Source organism: Ipomoea nil, unplaced genomic scaffold, assembly GCF_001879475.1.
Source record: "Ipomoea nil cultivar Tokyo-kokei standard unplaced genomic scaffold, Asagao_1.1 scaffold2973, whole genome shotgun sequence".
Taxonomy (NCBI): domain Eukaryota; kingdom Viridiplantae; phylum Streptophyta; class Magnoliopsida; order Solanales; family Convolvulaceae; genus Ipomoea; species Ipomoea nil.
The window spans coordinates 214,512-242,202 of record NW_017619401.1 but is presented as its reverse complement, the minus strand read 5'-3'; the positions used below and the strand labels follow the sequence as shown (position 1 = coordinate 242,202).

General features: G+C 37.1%; 1 protein-coding gene and 1 pseudogene across 1 annotated transcript; one reads left to right on the top strand and one right to left on the bottom strand.

The window, feature by feature from the left end:
- The first annotated feature begins 1,048 nt into the window (after window positions 1–1,048).
- Window positions 1,049–5,470, top strand: LOC109162966 (annotated as a pseudogene).
- Window positions 5,471–23,009: 17,539 nt separating this feature from the next.
- On the bottom strand, window positions 23,010–25,044 carry LOC109162965 (probably inactive leucine-rich repeat receptor-like protein kinase At3g28040). The gene is made up of 2 exons (XM_019311676.1): window positions 23,122–25,044; window positions 23,010–23,057 (listed from the first exon to the last, which is right to left on the bottom strand). The coding sequence occupies exons 1-2, from the start codon at window positions 25,042–25,044 to the stop codon at window positions 23,010–23,012; spliced, it is 1,971 nt and encodes a 656-aa protein (XP_019167221.1).
- Between the last annotated feature and the right edge of the window lie 2,647 nt (window positions 25,045–27,691).

Below are 27,691 nucleotides of genomic sequence, written 5' to 3'. Positions count from 1 at the left end.
ACCTAAGTTCCTCATGACTTTTGTCTTTATATACTGGCATTGCTGAAATTGACTCTAGTTTCCCAGCAGTCTGTGTACCACTATCTGCCTCAGGTGTCGGCTGGTAAGGAGCCACTCTAGATCCCCGGGGTTGACCTGAAAAAGAAGAGGTTCCAAAAGCTGGAGTAAATGTTATTATGTATGTAAATGTTAATAAGAGTATATGGGGACAACCAATTCAGGGAGCTTTAGCTTTGAGAAAATAAAATCTTAATCTGTCATGCACATAGAAAATAAGTTAAAAATCTCACCAAATGCAGAACTTTGAGTGCCAAAGGGTGATGGTGTTGTGTTGAAAGGAGTGATGGTATATTATTTTACTATAATAATACGGAGTATAAGATAGAGAATGGATCATCATGCACCACATTAAGTGATTGTTGATGAAATAGAGGCCTTTATGAAGCAGATTTTGTAATTTGTAATGGATCTTTTTAAGCTTACATCTCTGTAGGGGTAACATCTGTTAAGGCCAATCTTGCAGTCTTGAACTTTTTCCTGAGGAAAAATGAAGCTTGTCTTTTGAATTCATGCAAAAGAGGACCATCCATGGTTGTCTGTTTTCTTTGTATTCTTTTTTTTGTTTGTATGATTCTCTATGTTTCTTTTTCTTTCAGCCCTGATGATATGATTGGCTATGGATTTGTATCCAATCAAGCTTTCTTTTTGTCATAGTTACACTGATAGGGAATCATATTCATAGCACCATTTGTCCTGTTTCTTTTTCTTTCAGCCCAAAAACGTGATCCAATTCCACTTTTGGTCCTATGCTCTGTGTTCAAACTTTGATAGAAACCATGCTGTTTTTCATGTTTTTGTAAGCAAGTCAGCTTCTTGTTCAGGTTCTAAGATATCCCGATCTGGACAATTGTTTTACTCAAAACTTGCAATATGAAATCCAGTATCACTCGCCTGAATCTGAATATTTGACCTGATGTTTCAAGCCCTTTGTTACTAGTACACTCTTCATAGACATGTAATATCTGTTAGTTCATTGATTGGATTGGACATGGTTGATATAAAAGATGGGAATAGAGTAGGAGGAAAACAAGTTGCAGTTTGAGAAAGCAAACCTTAAATCTGTTGATCACAACCTTAAATCTGTTGAGATATAGCCACATAAAAGCAGTGGGAGTGCAGAACAAAGTCCTTATCTGCAGAGCACCTCTTCCTTCTCATGTAATTAATTTTTATTTGTTTTTAATTTTTTGCTTCATGGTAGTCATTGGATATGGTAGATTTTCTTGCCAGGACTTGTCAACTTCAACACTCATCCTTGTACATAATTGAGGAAGCTTGTAGTATTTGATCCTTCTGTTGACTGTTTGAGTAATAGAAATTGATGTAATTAGTTTTTAACATTCTGCAGATGGTTGAACTAGGAAGACTGAGGAGGAGGATAATAAAGTGAGAGCTGCTGTGGAAGTTTTTGGTGAGAGTAATTGGCAGGTTGTTGCTGCTTCCCTTGAAGGACGGACAGTTACCCAGTGCTCCAATAGGTCAGTTATCTTTTTTAATGGTTAGAGTTTGTCATGGCATGTTTATTATTGAGGTTGAGGTGATCAAACTATTCTATGTGATATTGGCACTAGGAAATCTTAGTTTTTTACAAAATTATATTGCTTAATTTGTTCTGAGGTAACTGCCACATTAAGGTTATGATTGATACTTTTTAACAAGTCAATCTCTACCTTAACTCTAAGCATATCTTGGCCTTGTGAAATTCAGAGTCCCATAATCTGAGTTAAGGAACTTTCCAATTGGCATACATACTTGTCTCAAAGTCTCAATATTCAAAAGATTAGCACTCAACATGGAAAGTCTTACCCAAACTAGGGCAAATTGGTATACATACTTATTTGTGTTGTTACTTGATTATTTTTAAGCGATATGAATTTATTTTTCTTGTCACTTGACTGTTTTGTAGCATTGGTGTATAAATAAACAATGGACAAAGAATGGATGTCAAAAGATAGATTATGTTATGAATATGAGGTTGGAGTAGAATCTTTTTTACAATTTGCTAAAAAAAATGCCGTTGATCCTAATTCAATATCATGCCCATGTGCAATATGTGGCAACCTAAGGAAGCAACCTCTTGATACTATAAGGGCACACTTGTACCGTAATGGAATGGATGGAACGTATGTGTCATGGATATGGCACGGGGAGAAGGCTACGTTAAACAACTCAATAGATGATGGCGGTCTAATTAGGGGAGAAGAGCATAAGCTTGTTGATGAAAACCCTATAGATATGGTAAATGCTGCTTATGAGGCATATTCAATTAGAATATATATATAAAGTTGAGAAGTTTATACTTTGTGGTAAAATACTATAATTGTAATTTGAATATATTTGTATATTTTATTTTATCAAAATTAATAAAACCGATCAGTAGTGCCCTCAATTTTAAGTAACAAATATGCCCTTTTATAGAGTGTACATAATTCCTGTAAACATTCACTTGAAAGTCTCTTTTGATTAGGTAAATTAAAGAATTTAATTCAATTCAGAGTTGATCATGTTTGGTAAAATAGGTAGCTTTTTAATTTATTTTGACTTATTTGATTTGGTTAAATAACTAATATAAGTGTTTGATTAATTAGCTTTTTTGTAACAACTTATTGTTTCAAAATACGTATTAAAACAGGTAGGATTCTTCTTAGTCTAGCATTTATGTATTCAGGTTGTTCCCAACCGTATAACAATTAAGATTTAGTGTAATATTACCAATTAATGAGTTCAGTTAAGAAATCAAAAAAGATGAAGTGTTCCCCCTTTTCCTCATTTCTGTTTTTATCATGTCTGTTTTCACCTTTCAAGCATGAAGCATCATCTTTGTCTTAGAAATATAATGTATGGTGCTATGGCAGAAATATAATGTCAAGTTTTGATCATGTTTGTCTTAGAAACTAAGCGAGCAGCAAAAGGTACGAAGAAAGCAAAACCTTTATCCACATAGGCTTGCTCGTAAAGGATATGCGCGTCTTGCTAGTGAAATTGTAAGTATTTATCTCTATTCACTTTCACTAATAACTTAAACTCTTTTTAACCCTTAGTTTGACATTGATAAATCTTCTTGGCTGTAGTCAACAGAATTGTGTGATGATGACGAAGTGAATAGAGCTATACTTTGGAAGAAAGGGAGAACTAGTAAGCAAGGAGAAATAGAAGGAGATGTTTTGAAGAAAAAATTTACAAAGATTGTAAGCAAAACCTTTAATTTACTGGTACTATCCTCTTTATGTATTTCGAAAGATTGTGGTTATCATGGTCATTTGTCATGAATTACAGGATGAATATATTCAGCAAAAGCAAGATGGTTTGTTGCAACTTCAAGGACCAAATGAGGACATCCTGACACAGGCTCTTGAATCTAAGGAGAATGGAGGTCGGGTGAGGGCTATAGGTGGACATGTCAATCCCTCAACATATTTCAGATTGGGTAAAGGGATGCTTCCTAACCATGAGAAAAATGTCCTTCTAAGACGACAAGCAACAGTAGAAGACAGAGTTGCAAAGTTAGAAAATTTGGTCCTTCAAAATGTTGCCTTTAAATCATCTCCGATTGAAGAAAAAGGGAGTTGTACTGCAAAGGATGCAAAGGGTGCGATGAAGCTGAGTGAAGAAGAAATTGGTTTTATGAAACAAAAATTGGATTTCGAAGATGATGATGATGAGCTGCAGTTTATTGACAAAGAAGATGTCTTGGAGGTAAATATTCACTCTTTACTGAAGTTTACATTTTACTTAGTTTCTTAGGCAAAAATTACTGTCTACGTATTGGTGCCTCTGTCAAATGTTTTGCAGATTTGCTTCATCCTCTCAATTTTCAAATGTTTTGCATTTTTCATATAAACTGTAGGAGATGTTAATTTGTGTATGCATAAAATTCACATGCCTTTGTTAGTATATTTATTTATTTAGCTAATATGTGTATATTTTGCAAATTAGAAACAATGTAAGAAGAAACCGAGCAAGGAAGTCAAAAAGCTTGAGTTGAACTCCTCAAGTATGCCTAAGTCATAATGGCTACTATACTGTTATTACAAGCGTGCACTTGGGAATGGAGAGAGTTTAAAAATAGTGCTAGATGAAAATGTCTTCGGGGAAGAATGTACTCTATATGTGCACGACGAAGATGTAACTCCGTTTTGTCAATTGATGCCAATATCGTACACATGTATTGCTGTGTACATATGGTATGATTTAATATATATTTCGAGTCAATTATATATACTTATCACTTCTATGCTTTGTTATTCTAATTCAGTTTCCATTCCAATGTTAGGTATTTGTATAAAAAGATGATGGAAGAGAACAAGCTTGAAAAATTCAGATTTATGCAGCCATGTCATGTAGGTCATGTGCCAACGACAAGAACAGAAAAAATTTCCTAGACAAACAGTTGGAAAGTAGGGCACGAGCTTTAGCAGACAGACTGATTGACAATCCAAGTAGTGCATCACTTTTGGTGCCATGTAATGTAGGGTAAGAATGGTTACAATTATAATTTCCATTGCATATTATTTTCTATTGATGTAATATAATTTTGTGTTTCTGTATAGTTTCCATTGGATTCTGACAGTTATCAACGTCAGTAAGGATATTGTTTATTTGTGGGACCCTCTTAGTCATCGCATTCGCGATGATGATTGGAAACATGTTGTAGAAATGTAAGTTTTTTTTTTGTTATTTCTTTCGATTTATATCAGTATGATTATTACATAATATGAATAATCAACAATATATTTGAAGGGCTATTAAAATGGTTCATGCGGCCTCTGGGAATGGAAAGAAAGGACGAAGTAAAACTGCTTGGGAAATTGTCAAGGTAATTTAATATTTGTAACTAATTACATATAAGTGTTTGTATATGTTAAATTGTAATGCACATGCAAATCTTATTTAACATTTGTAGGCTCCTCGTCAGCCGGATAGTAACCAATGCGGTTTCTATGTCATGGCTTACCTGAAGACTTTAATTGAGAACATGTCGGACATTGATGATAAAGATTCTGTTCAAGCACTGGTAATAATTCCATTTCTAATTCGTGTTTAAAATTATTTTGATTTCAATGTTTCAAAGTGGAAATATGATGCATTTGAGATTCTTGTTGCCAGTATAATTTTGAGTACTCCATTTATTGTTGATGTTTATTGAATGAATGCTTTTTAGTTTTTAATTTGATCCTTTTATTCACAAAGTTTAAAGTGGAGAGATTAGAGAAAATACAAAAGCTCTTGCCTTTAGAACTGCTAAAACTCTATTACCATATAGTGGTTCTTGAAAATTACTCCTAACTTATTTCGAATTTCATTGCAATTACTAATTTATTTACTCACTTTTTACATGTAGTTCCAACAAGTTGAATATGACAAAGCGGTTATTGATCTGGTGCGTTCTGAATGGGCCGATATTGTATAAGTTATATACAGTAGGTATGATTTGATCATTAGAACGTTGTGATCTTTTAGACTTCGTGGAATTGTTTGTTGTAGTACGACTTCGTCGAATTGTTTTTTGTATTATTATGACTTGGATGATATTTGATTCGATGAGAATTGGTCATGGAAGTATTTACACTTGTTATGTTGAACCTTAGCTTGTGCAAAATTATGTAACTACACTTGGCCATGGTGAATGGATAAATTGTTTTTTGGTATATGATTAAAATTTAAGCAGGTTAAAAACCGTTGAGACAACGGTTAAAAATCGTTGTCTATTTTACAATAGAGAACAGTTTGAAACTGTTGTCTTTTCTACGAAAGACAACAGTTTATGGGCGTGACTTTTAACAACAGCAATTTCAACAACACACAATAGACAACAGTTAAAAAACCGTTGTCTATGTGCATCACTTTTAACAACACTGGTTTCAACAACATTGAATAGACAACGGGTCAAAAACCGTTGTCGTTGATAGAAAAGACAACGGTTTATAACCGTTGTCTATGTGTGTGACTTTTAACAACACCGGTTTCAACAACACTTAATAGACAACGGTTCGAAAACCGTTGTCGTTTCAAGAAAAGACAACGGTTTTTAACCGTTGTCTATGTGCGTGACTTTTAACAACACCGGTTTCAACAACACTTAATAGACAACGGTTCGAAAACCGTTGTCGTTTCAAGAAAAGACAACGGTTTTTAACCGTTGTCTATGTGCGTGACTTTTAACAACACCGGTTTCAACAACACTTAATAAACAACGGTTCGAAAACCGTTGTCGTTTCAGGAAAAGACAACGGTTTTTAACCGTTGTCTATGTGCGTGACTTTTAACAACACCGGTTTCAACAACACTTAATAGACAACGGTTAGAAAACCGTTGTCGTTTCTTGAAAAGACAACGGTTTAAAACCGTTGTCTATGTGCGTGACTTTTAACAACACCGGTTTCAACAACACTTAATAGACAACGGTTGAAAAACCGTTGTCGTTTCTAGAAAAGACAACGGTTAAAAACCGTTGTCTATGCGCGTGACCTACAACAACACCGGCTTCAACAACAGAAGTTTTACCCCTACGACAACGGTTTTTAACCGTTGTCTATGTGCATTTTTCTTGTAGTGTCAGCAAGACCATCCTTGGGTTTATATATATGGAAGCGGACTGGAAGAGCTCAGCAAAGCTTCATAGGCCTCCATCATGCTCCCACCCTTTTCCTTTGTCTAAGTGTGAGCAGAAATGGCCTCAGCTACCCATCCTCATGGGCCATTTCCCTCAGACTTAGAAAGTTAACATATCATATCCAAAACACCCCTCAATAGAGTGTTCTCATAAAACTGGTTTCTTCTTAGTTGTGCAGAATAGACCTCTGCCATGTGGCCTCATGAGTCCATTCCCACCCCCTAGAAGTTTATAAACCCTTTCCCTTAAGAACAAGCCTCAGCCCTCTGACTTCATAGGCTAGTCCCCCAGCTGTTCACCCTCATAGATTGCCCAGCCAAGCCACCAATCATTGGGTTTATGTGTAAGGCATAAGTGAATCCACCTTTGGTCTCATTTTCACCTAGCTATAAAACCAAAGAGCCTCCTAAGGCCATGCCTGGACCAACTGGGCAGAAGAGATCTCGCCTTAATCAGGATCATTAATAAATTCCCCCATGTTTGTCCAGCTGCTTTCAAATTCTTGCACATACAAACTCTTTAACACCTTCCTTATAACTCCCTCCCCCCACTCCAAAAGACTTTTCCTTCCTTATACACCCTCCACCCCTCACACACTCCAATTTTCCAAAGGCCATGCCAGCAGAGCATGGGCTTCCTCAAGGGCCACCCTCAGCTTTCCTTCATTGGGTTTGTTGGTCCCGAAAGGGGTGGCGAGAAGTCTAGAGGGGGGGGGGTGAATAGACTTCTCTAAATTTTTTAAACTTTCTTCGAAAACACACAAGGCAAATAAGACTTTGATAATTTCAACTCTAAGTAACAAGCACCAACAAGGTAAACAACTTAGAGTGCACAGCGGAATAAATAACGGCAAAGTGTTATGCTTAAGTAGTGCGGTGTTCAAAGAGAGATTCTAAACATGCAACACGTTAGAAACACTTGATATGGCTCAAAGATGATGTACATAAAGTTTGGCTTGCATGCATACGTGGGAACTATCAAACCCAGACAGATAAAGATATGCGATAAATCGTAATCGGGTTAGTTCGCAGTTAGAATAAGCATGCACAAAATATATGAGCAGTATGTAAATAGAGAGAGAGATTTATAGTGGTTCAGAGGTGGTGTAATCCTCCTAGTCCACTCTTCTCCTTTCACTTCAAGGAGGAAATTCACTATTCTTCGATCACCCAGATACAATAGTGAATAAGTGTCCACCGACACTTCTCCGAGTGCTTCGCACAAAGCTACACTCCTCCAAGGTTTTTCGCAAGCTCCTCTTGTTACCCCGCCTTCCCGAGTACTTCGCACCAAGCTGTACTCCTACACCACGAGAACTACGCACAAAGCTACGTCTTCACAGGGTTTTCACAAGCTCCTCTTGTTACTCTGCCCTTTACAACGAGTGCTACGCACAAAGCTACACTCAACCAGGGTTTTTCACTCTCTCTAGTTACTCCGCCCTCTTTCTACACTCAGTAGAGAATATTACAAAGAAATAAAATTTCTCTCTCACTCAGACTTGAATTTTATTCTATGAAGCTCTGTTTCCCCCTTTTCGGCTAATTAAAAAATAGATTGTATCTTTTGCTTGTATGTCTTAGCCGTTGTTCAAATCGTTGAACTGCTCAAAACGGGGTTCTTCTCTTTTCTTCGCTTTTTGTCTTCAAATCTGCTTGGACAATTTATAGCTAGTGAAAGCTATTTGCCTGTTGATCAACTTTCGATCTCGATCGTCCATTTTGAATTGTAGTTGATCAAAAGATATTGTCAACTTGATCTGAAATATTAGGTAGATGTCTTTTCTCCTTTTGTCAGATGATTTGAATAATTTGCCCGTTGCCGTGTCTTGAATTTTGTAGCCTCCAAAATTTGAATAAGTTCGGCGCGGCAAGCTTGATATTTCTTGTCCTTCATAAATGTTCTGACATGTCAAGTTGATCAAATAATTTATCTGCTGATTCTTGCTTGAGTGTAAAATAATTTCTCCGCGAATCATCCTTCTTCGAGCGTCTCTGGTTCCACCGTAAAAAATTGATGTTTAGATGAAAATATATCAGATATTTTCTCCTTCATGATCTTTGTAAAATAATAAGCTGGAACCTCTGTAAAAACTTCATAGTTGTTCATGGTGAGATGCTCTGTTTCGAATTTAAGCTTGGTCCACCATACTAGGTGTGTTTATGGCTTGTGAGACTTGTGCATTTTACTTAGTCTCCATACTCTTAGCTAGTCTCCAATACACTAGAGCTAGTTATACTTGAGCTAGTCTCCCATACGGTCCAAGCTAGTCTCCCATACGGTCCAAGCTAGTCTCCCAAGTAAGTTAAAAATACTTAAATTGAGATTTGAACTTAGGATCATTTGGCATAGCTCACACACATTTCTTCCAACTCCTCTAGCATGGTTCTTGGTGATTTATCTGCATCATAATTATGTTAAGCTATAATCCCGCTTAACATTTAAAATCAACTTGTGATTTTCCAGACTTGTACATGGGTTGCATGATATGGGTACACCATACTCCGTAGACTTAAACTGACTCAAATAGAATAAAAATGGGGACTACTTGATTTTTCAAGAATACATTCGCTCATCAAAATTTACAAAATATTCCTAACAATTTCTCCCTTTTTGATGATGCCGAAACTTATACCCAAGTCATTTTGGCTTTGTCAATTTTGAAAAATAATTTCTTTTTATTCGATTTTATTTCGACTAGCCAATTGACGGGTTTAACAAAAATTGAGACTTAGAGATTTTAAAATTGGACAGCCTAACCGTATAAATGAGACTTTGATCGTGGGGTGTTCAATTTTCTTTTAGCTTGAATTTTTCTTCCCCCTAAATTTTATATCCTCATTTTATACGTGTTACAATATTAATTCTAAGTCCAAATTAAAATCTTGTGACATAAGAACACAAAATAAATAAATTAACTAAGACTCACTTAGTATGGTACGAAATATTGTCACCATGCAATTTCAACCCATTTTAGCTTAGCATAGATATGATATCAAAGAGTAATGTGCTAGCTAAAATAATTTATACACCAAAAATTTGATTTGTCAATCGAAATTTTTACCTCCCTCTCTCAACTTTGCATTGATGTATGCCCGTAGCTTCTTGAAGTCATCTTCGTAGCTCTTGTTTTGGTACGGGGCAGTCACTTGTCCAATGATGTAGTAGCCGTAGGCTTCTCTTATATTTTCTCCTCTCAACACGCCGGCTTCGTGCCAAGTAATGCACTCATCAAATGTTCGGCCATCGCTCATTTGCTCACTTCGGTGTCCGAACTCCGTTTGAAGCTCTTGCAATTTTTGTATCCTCGTGGCAATTGGCTTCGGCATAGGTGCAATCGGCGTAGGTGGAAACACACCTTGAGGAGTTGAGCTTGAGCTAGGACAAGTACCTCTAAGGTAGTCTATCATGCTCCCTCGGTTTCTAGGTGTTGTTGATGGTCGGACAAGTTCCACAAGTGGTCCTCGATCTTAGTCGTGGAGCCCTCGGTTGGGACGACGCATAAGCATAGGTTTGTGGTACAAAATGACTTGCCAATCCTTCTCCCTTTTCGGCAGCATTAATGAACCTTTGAAAGCTGTCGGTGGAAGAATTTTGCTTGTCACGAACTCCTTCAAGTAAATCCAAGATGATACGGGATTGTTGTAGTAACCCTTGCACTTGTTGTTCCAAGAGTTTGAGCCTTGAAGTTGTCTCGGACCCAAACTTTCCCATTTCAACAAATAATTTGATCACTTCATTTTTCAAATCTCCCTTGGCCGAATCAATTTCATTTTTCAATAGGCCTTGCCTATTGAACAATTGCACAACACGGTCCACCATATCCTTGTGGTAGCCATCAAGTTTGTTGTCCATTGCATCCACCTTGGTGTTTAATCCTCCCGTAGACTCTTGAAGAATTGCCTTGACATCCTTAACAATTTCTTCCCGTAAGGATTGAGCATTGAACATCGGTTCACTTTGGACGGGTGGTGTTGGAATCGGCAATGGGTGTGCAAAATCATCTTGTGGTGTGGTGATCATTGTGTCAACAAGATTTGGTTCGGCTTCCTTGGTGTTGTAGCAAATCATCAATGTATTTCGGTTCCTTGGATGATCTTGATCGTAGAACTCATAAGAAGATGGCAAAGTAGGCAAGTTTCTTGTCTCATCCAAATTTAAAGAAATCCCTTGACTTGGTGCATTACCATCCTCATGAATAGACCACGTAACCTCCATTGCGGGATGTGGAAAAAAAGACTCATAACTCAAATTTTCATCCCCAACATTTGCAGGATACGGATCAATCTCCGGGAGCTCTATATCATCATTCCACACCAAAGATCCCTCTCCAGGTCCTCTTCGGCTATCCTCCAAAGATGCAATCGTTGCCCGGCGAATTTCATTAGGATCAAATTCACCTATAGGCACTTCGGATGTGGCTTCAACTAGGACACTTTTCTCGGTCCTCTTCTTCCTTGCAAGCTTAGTCAAAAAGCATGAATTAATCACCGAAAGACGGGTAGCTCTAGCAAGGTCACGTGAGCCTAACCAACTCAACACCAATTCTTCTCTTTCCAATGTATTTGGCCCTATAGTTTCGGCCAACAAGTTGTGATCTCCTAATCTCCATGCTCTCCATTCTAGTGCTCTTTTATACTCCTCCAAAAGTGCACTATCCGCCCCAATTGTTGATATCTCATCATCACTTCCAACTTCAACTTGATCATTCACAACAACATCCACTTCAACTCTATTTTCCTCAACAAACCCGTGGCTCTCAAGGATAATTGGGTTCGGGTTTTGAGTGGTTAAGGGTCTTAAGATTGGGTGGCTTGATTGTTCTTCGTTGGATCGGATGGCATGGGTATTTGATCCTTCATGGCTTGGTTCTCGGATATATTGTTTAAGGTTTTGGAAGGGGTTGGGCAATTTTCTTTTTCGGGTGGGTTTTGGTAGGCTTGTGGGTAAGGTAGGATTTTTAGGTTCATTGGAGTTGGGTAGCCGAAAGAGGTAGCTATGGTTTGTAATATGTTTGGCTTTGGTAAGGGTGACATTTTTGGTTCTCAAAATCTCACCAACGGCAAACCCGTAACCGATCTCCTGTTGAAACCATCCATCCACCAAAGGCTTGGCCTTCCTTATAGACTCACACAACCTTCCAAACATAAAGGCACCCCAATCCACACAAACATTGTTCAAAATAATGTCCATAATCAACAATTTTTCTTTTGACAACTTGTCACGGCAATGATACCGGGATTCTACACATTTATGAACAATATCCAACAAAAGCCCGTAATCCTTCTTCAAATCTCTTTTGTTACCATTAACCTTCGGAGATAGCAGTGCGTTTGCATCGCGTACCTCGGCCCAAATGGCATTGACATCATGCACATGATTTTCTACCCTCAAACTTGATTCAACAAGATTAAACATCCTTCGAAAATCATCGAGATTAATTTCTACATCAACACCTTTGATCATAGAAATAATTGAGCCATTTTCTATTCTAGCATTCATGTATAATTCGGTCACCTCATCTTTATAGAAACCAACATATCTAAAAGTGCAAAAATTTAACAACCCACAAGATTCGAGAGAGTTGATAATTTTTACCCCAATAGATTTGTCCTCCACTTGTTTGTTGAAGTCGGTGACATCAAGAATCATCCCGCTTAGTACACGGCTAGATTTCCTTGTTCCTCCGGTTGTGAATGACTCCATCTCCACTTGATTAATCTCCATTTGAGTAGAAATAGAATTTAGGAATTTTTGGGTGAAAGATTGGGTGTTTCGGCAGTGATGTCCGAAAAATGGATAGAAGGGATGGGTATTTGGATTGAGAGGTTATTTTGGTAGGTTTTTGGGTTTGGGTGATGGGTTTTTGTGTGTAGAAGATTTTTGTGTAGAAGATTCAGAGTGGGTATAGGAGCATTGAGAGATTTTTGGCTTCTTCTTGTGTGTTTTTCCGGCCGGCGAGAGAGGAGGAGGAAGAAGACTTTGAGTTCTTCTAGATTTCCAATTCTACCCGTTAGAATTGAGGGAGAAGGGTGAGAAATTACTCTTTTTCCCTCTAGTGGGTAGAGAGAGAGTATTAATCTCTTTGAGGATAAATTCGACCTTCCACATGATTTAAATTTGTCAGCTCAGATTTATATACTCCATTTGTGAGTACATGGCGCCAAAAATTGTGCTTCAAATAACCGCCAACCTGGAGCAAATCAGATAAAAAATTCTCGAAAATAATCTGTTAGACCAATAAATATATATTCCAGATAAATATTATCGTCTCGATTTCATATTTCAATAAAGCTGATTTTCTGAAAAGAAACGTGATAAAAATAAATTGATCAGACAGATACCTAGTATCTGAAAAGAAATTTCAAGTTCCCAAATCATTTAAAACAATTGACTTTCCAAAAAAATTGGCCTAACTTTTTGACTTTTGATTTTCCAAATTGGGCAAGCATTCATCAGAAAATCTATTTTTTTTTTTTAACACACAAACCCAATTAGACATGCAAATATCTAAATTCCCCCTAAATATATACAATTTCATCAAAATTAACCCAATTGAAAATTTGTTCCCCCTAAATTACATACTAATCTCAAATTAATTTAATTAAACACATTTAGCAAGCAAATTACACAAATCAATTATGCTAAAACGTGACAAATTAAATAGACATACGTATCACATGAATAAATCGCAAATTTAGGTACGCAGATTTCGTAAGATAAAATTATAACACATAAATTTTACGAAAACATGTACACAATTAAACATATATATTATACGTACATACACAATTAAATTAAGCACGTAGATCACATAATTCACATGCAACATGCACAGTGCGAATAAAAAATAAAGAGTTTCGAAATTGCTTAGCTCATTTCGATCATTCCCATTTCATGCCTTAGAGTTGCAAAACGAGATTCACACAACGGCTTTGTGAGAATGTCGGCAATTTGATTCTCCGTGGGAACATGATCGATTTTCAAATCTTTCTTTTCGACGTGGTCTCGGATAAAATGGTGTCGAACGTCGATATGCTTGGTTCGCGAATGAAGCACCGGATTTTGGGTTATGGTGATTGCACTTGTATTATCGCATAAAATGCTAACATTTTCGCACTTAATCCCATAGTCCAATAATTGTTGCTTCATCCACAAGATTTTTGCACAACAACTCCCAGCTGCAATATATTCGGCTTCGGCAGTGCTCGTAGCTATGGAGTTTTGCTTTTTGCTGAACCAAGAGACCAATCTTCCCCCTAAGAACTGGCATGTCCCTGAGGTACTTTTTCGGTCTATTTTACAACCTGCAAAATCTGCATCTGAATAACCAGTTAGTGTAAAATCTCCTTCTTTGGGATACCATAATCCCACATTGATTGTTCCTTTGAGATATCGAATTATCTTCTTGGTTGCAATCAGATGACTTTCTTTGGGCTTGATTGGAATCTTGCACATATGCCAACCGAGTAGGATATGTCCGGTCTGCTTGCGGTTAAGTATAGTAACGATCCAAGCATCCCTCGATACATCGTTTGATCGACGTCTTTTCCTTCATCATCTTTATCCAATTTTTGAGATGTACTCATGGGAATTTTGATTGAGGATTTTCCATCTACACCAAATTTCTTGATAAGATCTCTTGTGTACTTGGCTTGATTTATGAAAATTCCTTCTTTGAGTTGCTTGACTTGCAGTCCCAAAAAGTAATTTAATTCTCCCATCATACTCATCTCGAACCTGTTCTGCATGAGCTTAGAAAATTTTTCACATAACGATTTATCAGTACTTCCAAAGATAATATCATCAACATAAATTTGTACTAATAAAATGTGATTATTTTCTTGAATTCTAAAGAGGGTTTTATCGACTAGACCTTTGGTGAATCCACAACTAATTAAGAACATTGACAAGGTGTCGTACCAAGCTCGCGGAGCTTGTTTTAACCCATACAATGCCTTCTTTAATTTGTAGACTTGATCACCAACGTCTTTTACCTCAAAATCGGGTGGTTGTTCGACGTAAACTTCTTCTTCAAGTAAGCCATTAAGAAATGCGCTCTTTACGTCCATTTGATATACAATGAAATTCTTGTGCGCTGCATATGCTAGGAATATCCGGATTGCATCGAGTCGTGCGACAGGGGCGAATGTCTCATCAAAATCAATGCCTTTTTCTTGTGAATACCCCTTCGCAACTAATCTTGCTTTATTCCTAACAATGACGCCGTCTTCGTTTGCTTTGTTCCTAATGACCCATTTAGTGCCAATTACATTTTGGTGCGTTGGTCTTGGAACAAGTTTCCATACGTCGTTGCGCTTGAATTGATCTAATTCCTCTTGCATGGCATCTATCCAACTTAGATCGGCTAAAGCTTCATCAATTTCTTTTGGCTCCAGTTGTGATAGAAAACATGAGAACATTGCGTCTTGTTGTTGGTTCCTAGTAGATGATCGCGTCTTTACTCCGTCACTTGGATCTCCATTGACTAATTCATGTGTGTGACTTCTTAGCCATTTTCGATTCGGTTGAAAACTCGTTGGATTCTCAGAGTTTCCTTCTTGTTGTAAAGTCACTTGGTGTGAATCCATTTGTTGCAAATTGTTGACGGGTACATCTTCTTGTTCATCTACTGGAATTTCTTCTTGTTGAATTCTGGGTGCAATTTCGGTTGTACGTGATATTTCGGGTATCACATTGGATATTGCCTCAATTTGGTGAGTACCCATATCACTTGATTCTTCTACTTCCTGCAACACATTATCTTCCAACATTTTGTTAGAAATAATTAAATCATGATTACCTTCACCATTTTTGCCATTATTGTCGTGATTTTCATTGAACACAACGTGAATCGATTCTTCTACCACCATGGTTGATTTGTTGAATATTCTATACACCTTGCTGGTAGATAAATATCCCAAGAATATTCCTTCGTCCGCTCGCTCGTCAAAAGTCTTTAATTGAGACTTTCCATTAACAAGTACAAAACATTTACAACCAAATGTATGAAAATAGGTGAGATTGGGTTTTCTCCCTTTCCATAATTCATAAGGTGTTTTGTTATAAGACTTGTGGATTAGACTGCAATTTTGAGTATAGCACGCCGTGTTAATTGCTTCTGCCCAAAATCTCTTTGGTAGTCCGGCGGCTGATATCATGACTCGTGCGGCTTCCTTGAGTGTTCGATTTCTTCTTTCAGCTACACCATTTTGTTGCGGCGTTCGTGCGGCAGATAATTGATGTAAGATTCCTTGTGAATTGCAATAGGATTGAATCACTCTGTTTACGAACTCTGTTCCTCGATCGGTTCGTATTGTTGCAATCTTCATGTCCTTTTCGACTTGTAGTAGCTTTAATAGCTCTGGCAGCTTTGATAAGACTTCATCCTTTTTATTGATGAATATTGTCCATGTGTACCTGGAAAAATCATCAACAACAACCAAAGTATATTTCTTACCACTTATACTTACTGGGTTTACTGGACCAAATAAATCCATGTGCAGTAGACTTAAGGGTCTTGATGTTGACTCTTGAGCTTTGACTTTGAATGATGCTTTGATTTGTTTTCCTTTCTGGCATGCATCACAAATTTGATTTTTCTTGAACACAATGTTGGGTAGTCCTTCGACTAGATTATTTCTTGCAAGCTTGTTGATGGTTTTGAAATTCAAATGATTTAGCCTTCTGTGTCATTCCCAACAAGCTTCATTCGAATTATTTGCCATCAAGCATACGGATTTCTTCGTTGTACTCCAATCCACAACATACATGTTTTTCTTTCTTGATCCGGCGAGTACGACTTCATTCGTAGATTCGTCCTTGACTTGACATTTGCCTTTGTAAAATTCTACGAGATATCCTTTGTCGCAAAATTGACTTGTACTAAACAAATTGAATTTTAATCCTTCGACATAAGATACGTCATCAATTCGTAGACCATTTTTCACAATTGCGCCGGTTCCTTTTGTCATTCCATATCGATCGTTTCCACCGAAAACTACTTTTGGTCCTTCGATACTTTTGAACTCAACTAGACTAGCTTTATTGCCGGTCATATGTCGAGAGCAACCGCTATCGAAATACCAAACTTCCTGCAAGAAAGATTAATTATTTTTAGGAACCCATGCTTGATTGGGTCCTTTTGTGTTAGTAATTTTTGACATCCAAATCCACCTAGATCCCACTGATCCAAGAGTAGGTGATTTGTAACCATTAAAGACTCTATAATCATAACGCACTTGCGAATAATGCTTTGGTGCGAGTTGGGAAGCAGATAGTTGCTTGATTCTATGAAAAAGAGCAAATCTGGACTTGGTCCATGGTTTGTCATCAAGCGACCAATATTGTTCTAAGGGATATAATCTCCCAGCCCCAATTCTCGGAATTCTTTCCTTATTCCTATGAGGTTTTGTTGCACTAGACTCGTTGGCTCTCTTTGGAGATACAATTTTTTGCCTTTTAAAATTTTGTTGCCTACCCGAGATATTAGATTTTTTATTCGGCCTTGCAACATTTTTATGGGCATTTATTTGATTACCAACTCCTTGTCTCATTGTGCTATACTGACTTTTCACAAATTTTAGTAGTAGAATTAGTCAGTTTCACAGGGGTTTGAGAACATGATGGATCGTAGCCTAGTCCGGCTTTATCTCTAGCGGGTTTCTGCATGTTTACCATTTTATCCATTATTTTGGATGAATTTGTAAATGATGCGATTACTTCCCGAAGGTTATGTTCTCGAACCTCTCTAGCTTTGCACTCTTCTTGAAGTCGAATATTTTCGGCTTTCAAATTACTCATTTCATTTAGAGCATTTTGCAATTTTTGTGACATTTCTTCCTTTTCAAGAATTAACGTATTATTGCGCTCTTTGATTTGAGTGTGAGTGGCCATGACTTTTTGACAATCTTCCATAAGACTTTGAAATGATTCTTGAGTCTGGAAAGAAGTGTCAACTGAACTAAAAGAACTAAAAGAGCTAGAAGATACCTCTTCATCGATTTCACGCGCCATATAGCATTCCTCGTGTTCGGATGTTTTGCCCACTAGGCATAGTAGCGTCGTATCTTCTTGTGATGAATCACTCTCGTCGCTAGATGATTCTTCGAATTCACTTGCTTCTAACGGATCGCTTATTAGTGCCTTCCGTTTGCCCTTTTTGAATTTCTTCTCTTTGGATTTGTATTCCACTTGTGGAGAAGTATTCGAATTTTTGTCCGCCTTGGGATGTGGACATTCGGCCATAAAATGTCCAGGCTTTCTACAATTGTAACACACGTTTGTGTTATCTTCGACCGGTTCCCTTCTTGATGTTGAGGGTTGTTCGGCCATCAATGCGGATGTTCGTTCATCACGTTCTTCCTCGACTCGTGTCTTCATTTCGAACTCATACGCCTTAAGATCACTAAAGAGTTTATCCGTAGATAATGTCCTTAGATCTCTATGATCGCGCATTGCGGTCACCTTCATATCCCAATTTGTAGGTAATCCGCGTAACACTTTGAGCGATATTTCCTTCTGGGTAATGGTCTTTCCCAGATCCGTGATCTCTCCAAGAATTTTGATCAATCGAGCTTCCATGTCGGTGATGCTTTCGTTCGGCAGCATTTTGAAATCTTCGAACCTCTTCATGGCAATGGTTAGTTTATTGTCTTTTTCTTGTTCATCGCCTTCACCGATTCCGATAAGTGTATCTCATATTTCTTTTGTTGTGGTGCACTTTCGAATCTTTGGGAATATGGTGTCATCGACCGCTTTGAACAAAATATCTTTGGCAATGTTGTCCAAATTATTTCGCCCTCTATCTTCCTTTGTCCACTCCATTTTTGGCGTTGGTATATATCGTGGAGCATTTGGAGTTAGTGCGGCGGCAGTGTTAACTTCCATAATTTGGATAGGACCATTTGCGATGACTTCCCACATTTCGTCATTTAAGGCAGATAAGTGCACCTGCATACGTATTTTCCAATCATCAAATTTATCAAGTGAGAAAAGCAAATTTTGAGCAAGAGTCATATCTCTCTTCATCTTGAAGATTTTGAGATCTATCTAGCAGTCAAAATTGACTCAAATAGACAACAGCTCTGATACCACTTGTTGGTCCCGAAAGGGGTGGCGAGAAGTCTAGAGGGGGGGGGGGGGTGAATAGACTTCTCTAAATTTTTTAAACTTTCTTCGAAAACACACAAGGCAAATAAGACTTTGATAATTTCAACTCTAAGTAACAAGCACCAACAAGGTAAACAACTTAGAGTGCACAGCGGAATAAATAACGGCAAAGTGTTATGCTTAAGTAGTGCGGTGTTCAAAGAGAGATTCTAAACATGCAACACGTTAGAAACACTTGATATGGCTCAAAGATGATGTACGTAAAGTTTGGCTTGCATGCATACGTGGGAACTATCAAACCCAGACAGATAAAGATATGCGATAAATCGTAATCGGGTTAGTTCGCAGTTAGAATAAGCATGCACAAAATATATGAGAAGATGTAAATAGAGAGAGAGATTTATAGTGGTTCAGAGGTGGTGTAATCCTCCTAGTCCACTCTTCTCCTTTCACTTCAAGGAGGAAATTCACTATTCTTCGATCACCCAGATACAATAGTGAATAAGTGTCCACCGACACTTCTCCGAGTGCTTCGCACAAAGCTACACTCCTCCAAGGTTTTTTGCAAGCTCCTCTTGTTACTCCGCCTTCCCGAGTACTTCGCACCAAGCTGTACTCCTACACCACGAGAACTACGCACAAAGCTACGTCCTCACAGGGTTTTCACAAGCTCCTCTTGTTACTCTGCCCTTTACAACGAGTGCTACGCACAAAGCTACACTCAACCAGGGTTTTTCACTCTCTCTAGTTACTCCGCCATCTTTCTACACTCAGTAGAGAATATTACAAAGAAATAAAATTTCTCTCACTCAGACTTGAATTTTATTCTATGAAGCTCTGTTTCCCCCTTTTTGGCTAATTAAAAAATAGATTGTATCTTTTGCTTGTATGTCTTAGCCGTTGTTCAAATCGTTGAACTGCTCAAATCGGGGTTCTTCTCTTTTCTTCGCTTTTTGTCTTCAAATCTGCTTGGACAATTTATAGCTAGTGAAAGCTATTTGCCCGTTGATCAACTTTCGATCTCGATCGTCCATTTTGAATTGTAGTTGATCAAAAGATATTGTCAACTTGATCTGAAATATTAGGTAGATGTCTTTTCACCTTTTGTCAGATTTGAATAATTTGCCCGTTGCCGTGTCTTGAATTTTGTAGCCTCCAAAATTTGAATAAGTTCGGCGCGGCAAGCTTGATATTTCTTGTCCTTCATAAATGTTCTGACATGTCAAGTTGATCAAATAATTTATCTGCTGATTCTTGCTTGAGTGTAAAATAATTTCTCCGCGACTCGAGCGTCTCTGGTTCCACCGTAAAAACTTGATGTTCAGATGAAAATATATCAGATATTTTCTCCTTCATGATCCTTGTAAAATAATAAGCTGGAACCTCTGTAAAAACTTCATAGTTATTCATGGTGAGATGCTCTGTTTCGAATTTAAGCTTGGTCCACCATACTAGGTGTGTTTATGGCTTGTGAGACTTGTGCATTTTACTTAGTCTCCATACTCTTAGCTAGTCTCCTATACACTAGAGCTAGTTTGGCCCAGTCTACCATACGGTTTGGTATACTTGAGCTAGTCTCCCATACGATCCAAGCTAGTCTCCCAAGTAAGTTAAAAATGCTTCACTTGAAATTCAAACTTAGGATCATTTAGCATAGCTCACACGCGTTTCTTCCAACTCCTCTAGCATGGTTCTTGGTGACTTATCCGCATCATAATTATGTTAAGCTATAATCCCGCTTAACATTTAAAATCACCTTGTGATTTTCCAGACTTGTACATGGGTTGCATGATATGGGTACACCATACTCCGTAGACTTAAACTGACTCAAATAGAATAAAAATGGGGACTACTTGATTTTTCAAGAATATATTCGGCTCTTCAAAATTTACAAAATATTCCTAACAGGGTTGATTACCCCTCCCAATCAGGACCAGCAGCCACATCAACCATAATAATATCAGCCACATCAAAAATCAAAAATATATATTATTTTGGAAATATACAAACTTACAAAGAGTACAGTGATGTAGAATGCAATCATATATTAGACGGCCTAATTGTCTTTTGCATCTTCATATCTAATAATCTATAGCTTTAATTTGAATTGAATTTCTTGGGAGTTTGTGGATCAACAATTCTATCCAACTACTGCTTATATATATAGTTCCTGATTGTAGTCGTAGCTACATCATCTATCTATCAACTTCTCTTTATTTTATCTACTACACAATCCTAATAATGAGGAGTTGTAGTTTAGAATATCTTCATTATAGTTTAGAATAACAGAGCAAATTTAATGAATACTTTATGTTACTTTCAAGTGATAATTTTTTTTTAATACTTATGTGATCTCCACTTCACCGGATTAATCTTAAATCCACAAAGTATCACACCTAGAATTATTGTTGAAGTAAATTGTGAGTTATGTAATCAGGCCATTGGTCAGACTCTAGTCTTTATGTGCGCACAATAGATAAGTTCCACACATTTCATCATTTTGGACCCTTTTCCTATTTATGTTTTTTAATAGAATTCAAATTCCCTCACTGTCGTCTTCAGTTAGTGCTCTTTTTATCCACAAGGGTATCTTGCTTTATTGGTTTGAGTTGTGATTGATTTTGTAGAAAGTGAGGTTGCAAATTTACAAACTAAAAGGTTATAATGTCTTTTATGTTGCAAATTCGTCTACACCAATATCTAAATCTTACCCACAAAACATATTTTCAAAATGGTTTATTTGTGATAAAAATTCTTTTTAAAATTTTGAGTTGAAAATGTTGAAACCAGTTTTTAATTTTTTTTTTTTAATTAAGAAGCAACTTAGAACTTTTTCAAAAACTTTTAATTAATTAGAGAACAGCATAAAAATGTTTCTTTCCCGAATAAAAGATATAATAAATTAGATTGATCAATAATAATTTTTTTTCCATAACTATTATTCTCATCATCAATATAACTAACGATGTGATGAATAATAAATATTATAAGAATAATCACAAGAACTTCTAAAATATACATTCCTATCATAATAGTAAATTCCACAAAGATTTCTTCTATTTTACCCAACAAACGAAAAACACAAATATTATTATCATCACTAGTATTGTATTTGCAATATGAATAAAAAGAAATACACACATGATTAAAATAGACTAAAATTGTTTTCCAAAAAAAAAAAAAGAGACTAAAATTCTTTATTTAAAATGACATGGGGGTACTCCGGTGGTCTTATGCATGTATTTCCCACAGCTCATGAAGACAGGCTAGCTGATCTTGCTTCCGTGCATGACCCTTCATTTATAATAACTACAAATTCAATTTCACTGCTAGAAAGGAAATGTTGTAATTTTAAATGATAAATTTAGAACAATTTTAATTACCTATTTCTTCAACATGGCTCCCATGCTCCTCTTCAATTTGGTTCCATGAGATACAATGAAAAGATATATATCGTCTTTCTTGTCTTCCAAAAATTGGAAAAACGCATGTCTCCAAGAACGCTTGAGTATTAGCGTTCCACACACTCCCCAAAATCCAAGAATAAATCCAAGTGTCATACTCAAAAAGAAATCAAAGTCTAATAAAATCCAATGCTCTTCTTCATCATCATCATCATTTCCTTTTGTCCATAGACCATTTCCTTGTTTGCTACTTTGACATTCAGTCTGAAGTGGAAGCCCGCGTAATTCTGGATTCCCTTGATACGCTTCAGTGAACCCTTGTAATTGCGTGCCAGGTGGAATGCAACCAGATAAGTTATTATTTGACAAGTCCAAGACTGCAAGAAATGATAAATTAGCCATGCTCACTGGTATTGCTCCAAACAACTGATTTTGTGATAGATCGAGAATCTCTAGCGAGTTCATCTCACCAATCTTGTACGGGATGGACCCAATCAAATTGTTATTTGAAAGGTTTAATGAGATTAGCCCATGCAAATCTGTCAAGTCTACAGGGATTTCTCCAACCAATCTGTTGTTTGATAAATCAATGACTTTCAAGAATTTGAGGTTTTCTCTATACTCAGCCTCCTTTCCCTTCCACGTAACCAATTCAAAATCAAAGAAAAAGTAATGGAGACTATTTAATATCCCAAATAGGGAGGCACTCTCTTCAAAATGTGCTTCGTCTAGAAACCATTCATCAAGCATTTGAGTCATTGCACTACTATAATTACTGAAGCAAGCCGGGATGGGTCCATATAAGTTGTTTGAAGATAGATCTAAGACTCGCATGGATTGAAGTTGGCAGATACTAGTAGGGATGGATCCTTTTAGTTGATTTGAATGCAAATAAAGGACCTTCAACTGTGTCAAACTTTCCCCAATCCATACAGGAATCTCCCCACTTAATTGATTCTTTCCAAGATCCAAAATTCTCAATGAAGTGCAATTCTTCAAAGATATGGGCAACTCCCCAAATAAACCAGTGTTCCTTAAATGCAGTGATGAAATCTGATTCAAATAGCCTAGAGATGAAGGGATTTCTCCAGAGAAGTTATTATTTGCTAGGTTTAGCAGCCCAAGGTCATTACCAGCATATTGTGCCAAACATTCAGGAATATTCCCAGAGAAGAGATTGTCGGAAAGGTCAAGATAATTAGATTCCTTAAACTCATTTGTACACAGAAAAGAAATGGTCCCAGACAAGTTGTTTTTAGAAAGGCTTAGAAATATTGCTCCTGAGTAATTTTTTGGTACTGGGCCTTCAAGCTTGTTATCGCTCAAGTTTATTACAGTAAATGTTGAGGCCAAGTTAGGTAAGATGCCTCGAAGCGAATTTTGAGAAATAGTCAAATCACGTAAGCAAGTGAGACTAGAGAGCCATTGAGGAATGAAGCCTGAAATTCCATTATCCGAGATATCGAGGATTTCTAGGTATAATGTCTGTGTCTGAATCCAACTAGGAAATTTGGGACCCAACTTGCAAGATCTTAGTCTTAGACGCCTCAATTGAAATGGGGGAACCCACTTAGTGCTCAGATTCAACTTTATATCGTTATCGGACAACGAAAGCACCTCCAATTTGCTAAAATTAGAAAAGTGGGTTTCATTGATGGCTTCTTCTAAGAAGTTTGAAGAAACATCTAGCTCAATAAGATTGGAAAGGTGACCGATGTTACTCCCCATTAAATTTCCTACAATCTGATTGTAGCTAATGACTAAGGATTCAAGAGACAACATTGTTGACATGTCGGGTAGTGGACCAGAAAGTTGATTTTCGGTCATGTCCAATGCTCTCAGGGAAGAAAACTTTTTGATATCATGCAATGATCCAACAATTTTGTTACTTCCAAAATTCAAAACTTGTATCGTTTTCTCAGAACCTAAAACCAGTTCTGAGAAGTTGAAAGAAAACAAGTTTTTTGACAAATGTAGAGCTTTCATGTTCCCAAGATACCTCAAAAATTTAAGATCCTCAGTCTTCTCACCTTGTAGAAAATTATAGGAGAGGTCAAGATGTTCGAGGGAGTACATTTTGGCCACAACATCTGGAACCATACCATATAATTGGCTATTAAAAAGCTTTAGTTCTTTCATCCTATAACTTTGATTTAGCCACAAGTTCAATAATGAAGAAGTTAGATCCCCACCCTCCATATACAAGTATTCAAGGGACTTGGAAGAGTTAAGGTTGAGAAGTGATTGGAGATTATTGGGAACTGTATAGGAATACAGATGTAGAGCTCTCAACAATGGCAACTTTGTAATTGACTCTAGCCAATCTAAAGTTTGATAGAGGTATGTAAATTTCAAGTTGAGGTATTCCAAAGATGAAAGACCAGAAATCCATTGTAAAGAGGAACCCATCCAGAGAAAATTATTTCCAAAGTCGAGATATTTTAAGGTGGAAATATTTCCTAAATGAGGAGGAACGTTCCCGAACAAATGGTTGAAAGAAAGATTGAGATAGACTAAGTTGTGTAGAGAGCCAATGAAGGTTGGAATAATAGTTTCAAATTGATTGCAACTAAGATCCAAGTAATTGAGAAATGATAAATCAAGCAAGGAAGGGCCAATTTCACCTTGTAAAGAAGGGCTGACTTCACAATAGAAGTGTGGAGAGCATGATGTTCCATTAGAGCACAAGACTTGAGACCCCAAACGAAGAGCAACAACATGGGCAGTTGTATTGTCGCAACGAATTCCCTTCCATTTACAACAATCATTATCTTCACCGGTCCATGAGGAAAGAAGGTTGTTAGGGTCGGAAATGCCATGTTTGAAGCTTAGAAGAGCTTGTCTCTCATTCTCCATGCAAATGCTATTTGAGATTCTAGTATTAGAGAAGAACAAAAGCCAAACAAGAAAAAAACTATAATGAAGATATTCAAAACTACAACTCCTCATTATTAGGATTGTGTAGTAGATAAAGTAAAGAGAAGTTGATAGATAGATGATGTAGCTAGGACTACAATCAGGAACTATATATTATAAGCAGTAGTTGGATAGAATTGTTGATCAACAAACTCCCAAGAAATTCAATTCAAATTAAAGGTAGATTAGATATGAAGATGCAAAAGACAATTAGGCCGTCTAATGACTGCATTCTAAATCACTCTTTGTAAGTTTGTATATTTCCAAAATAATATTATATTGTTGATGTGGCTGATATTATTATGGTTAATTTTCTATTTTTCATCCTATTGTGATTGAGGGAGTAAAAATTGAAAGAATATTTAATATTTATGTATGTATCTTTTTATTATATTATTAGTTTATTATTCACGAAAAACTATAAAATCATCTATAATTTCAATGGAACTGGATTAATTTTGCAATTGTGAGGATACGGTATAAAAAAACTGCAAAAAGTATTTACAATGTCTTTCGTAATTATTACATATGTTCAACAAAATTATATGATAAATTTATATAATTCTACGAAATACAAAATAAACTAGTGATACCACAACACAAAATACCATAGAATTTTCGGATTAAACTTGAATACCTACTGCTGTTTTGCATATTTGGAATTTTCTACCTGTCTAAGAACAGAGTTAAGGTTTGTTAATGTGTTTTCGCTCAAAACATTATTTCTTTGTTTTTACATGCATTACATCAGTATATACATATAATATTTGACACTATATACATACATCTTTGGTGCCATATTATTTGTCTTCAAATATTCTCTGCCGCCATAACTTATTATTATGGATTTATGGATGGTAGTCACCCCAGGACGGCACAAACATTAAGTTATTACATGTACGATTAACTTGTGAGTTTGCATTATATTTACACAATATAGCCTTAACACACCATGTTTATACGTAGATTTGATCGAATAATTGACTTAATAATTATAAAATTTTAAATTTGACTCACTGTGGGAGCTATTTATTAACTTTATTGGTCTGAGCTAGAGTGCAAACGAGTCGAACCAAGCTCGAACCTAGGTTAGCTTGAGTTCGAGTTTGAAACGCTTCAATGAACCGTTGTAATTGTATGTTGAGTGGAATGTGCGCAACTTGATAAGTCCAAGCTTGAAAGAAATGATAATTGTGTGCCGAATGGAATGTGTTTTCTCACCAAACATTTTTGTTTTTACATGCATTGCATGATCTATTATCTTAAAATGTTATTGGAGCTATATACATCCTTAATTAATAAAAAAAAAAAAACATATATGATTATTTGGATATTGTAGCTAGGCATGAACTTAAAACCTAAAATAATTATGTAGCAACGTGATAAATAACCTTCCAAGTATACTTTTCTAGGTCAAGACAAAGCCTTGTTAAAAATTAACTCCTCAACCAGAGTAATGTTTCAAGGGAACTAGTAGCACATTGACCATAAAATCAGTCTACTTCCCAATAAACATGATGCACATGTAATGTTAGTTTGTGTACATTAAATTTTATTTTTGTGAATATATAGAAAAAATATTATGAACATACTATAGAGCAAATGGAAATAGATGTAATGTAATGTACTTGTTGTTAGCACATTCAGTTACGGTACTCAGACGGCTTAGTAAATACCAATACACCATCTAGGGTTCTGAGTCAAGTCTGAGGAAAAACATGGCTAACGGTCTACCGTTAAGAGGCAACACAACAGGAACATCAACTATGGCTAGAGATCAACACGGCTACGCTTTCGCTTGTTAATGAGTGTTATAATATATAGTTTTATATATCTTTATTTTATGTGGTTTAGTTTGTGTTGGCCTGAGCTCCCTATTGTTAAGGAGAGTTTCACGTCAACCTATCTTTTATCTAATTGTAATCGCATTCAGTTACAACTAATCAGAAATTGAATTCTCATTTGGTATCAGATAGGATAGATCCGTTTCTCTTTCTCTCTCCACCTCAAACCACCACCCTCCGCTCATCATGTCGTCCCATTCATCGGAGAGGACCGTCACGGCCGGCGGTTCCCCGTCTCCGGCGACCGGCGTCTCTCTCGCCGGCGCCCACCATCATGTCTCGATGAAGCTAAACAGCCGCAACTTCTTGTTCTGGCGGACCCAGCTGGTTCCCTTCCTCCGGGGACAAGATTTGCTGGGCTACGTGGACGGCTCGACGCCGTGTCCTTCCCCAACGATCGCCGCTGCTGCCTCCGGCGAATCCGGCTCCGGTACGACGACGCCGGGCGCTGTCATCCCCAACCCTGAGTATAAGGCCTGGGTCTTGCAAGACCAGTCCATCCTGTCTATGCTCATCTCATCCATGTCCGACGAGGTTCTGCACTTGGCGGTCGGACGGGAGACGGCGGCGGCGGTGTGGCAGTCGATCACCTCGTCTCTCGGATCATCAACCGAAGCTCGTTGCCTCAGTCTGTTGGGGCAGTTCCAGACTTTAAGGCAGGGAAACCAGACGACCACAGAGTACCTGGGGCGCGCGGAGCTTCTCGTCGAGGCGTTGGCGCAAGCTGGCCGGCCGCTTTCATC

Bases quoted from the DNA above. Each gene is read 5' to 3' on its own strand.
- LOC109162965 (XM_019311676.1), bottom strand. From the start codon at position 25,044: ATGGAGAATGAGAGACAAGCTCTTCTAAGCTTCAAACATGGCATTTCC. The intron at 23,058-23,121 runs GTATGGATTGGG...ATCAACTAAAAG, and splicing joins AATTAAGTGGGGAGATTCCT to GATCCATCCCTACTAGTATC.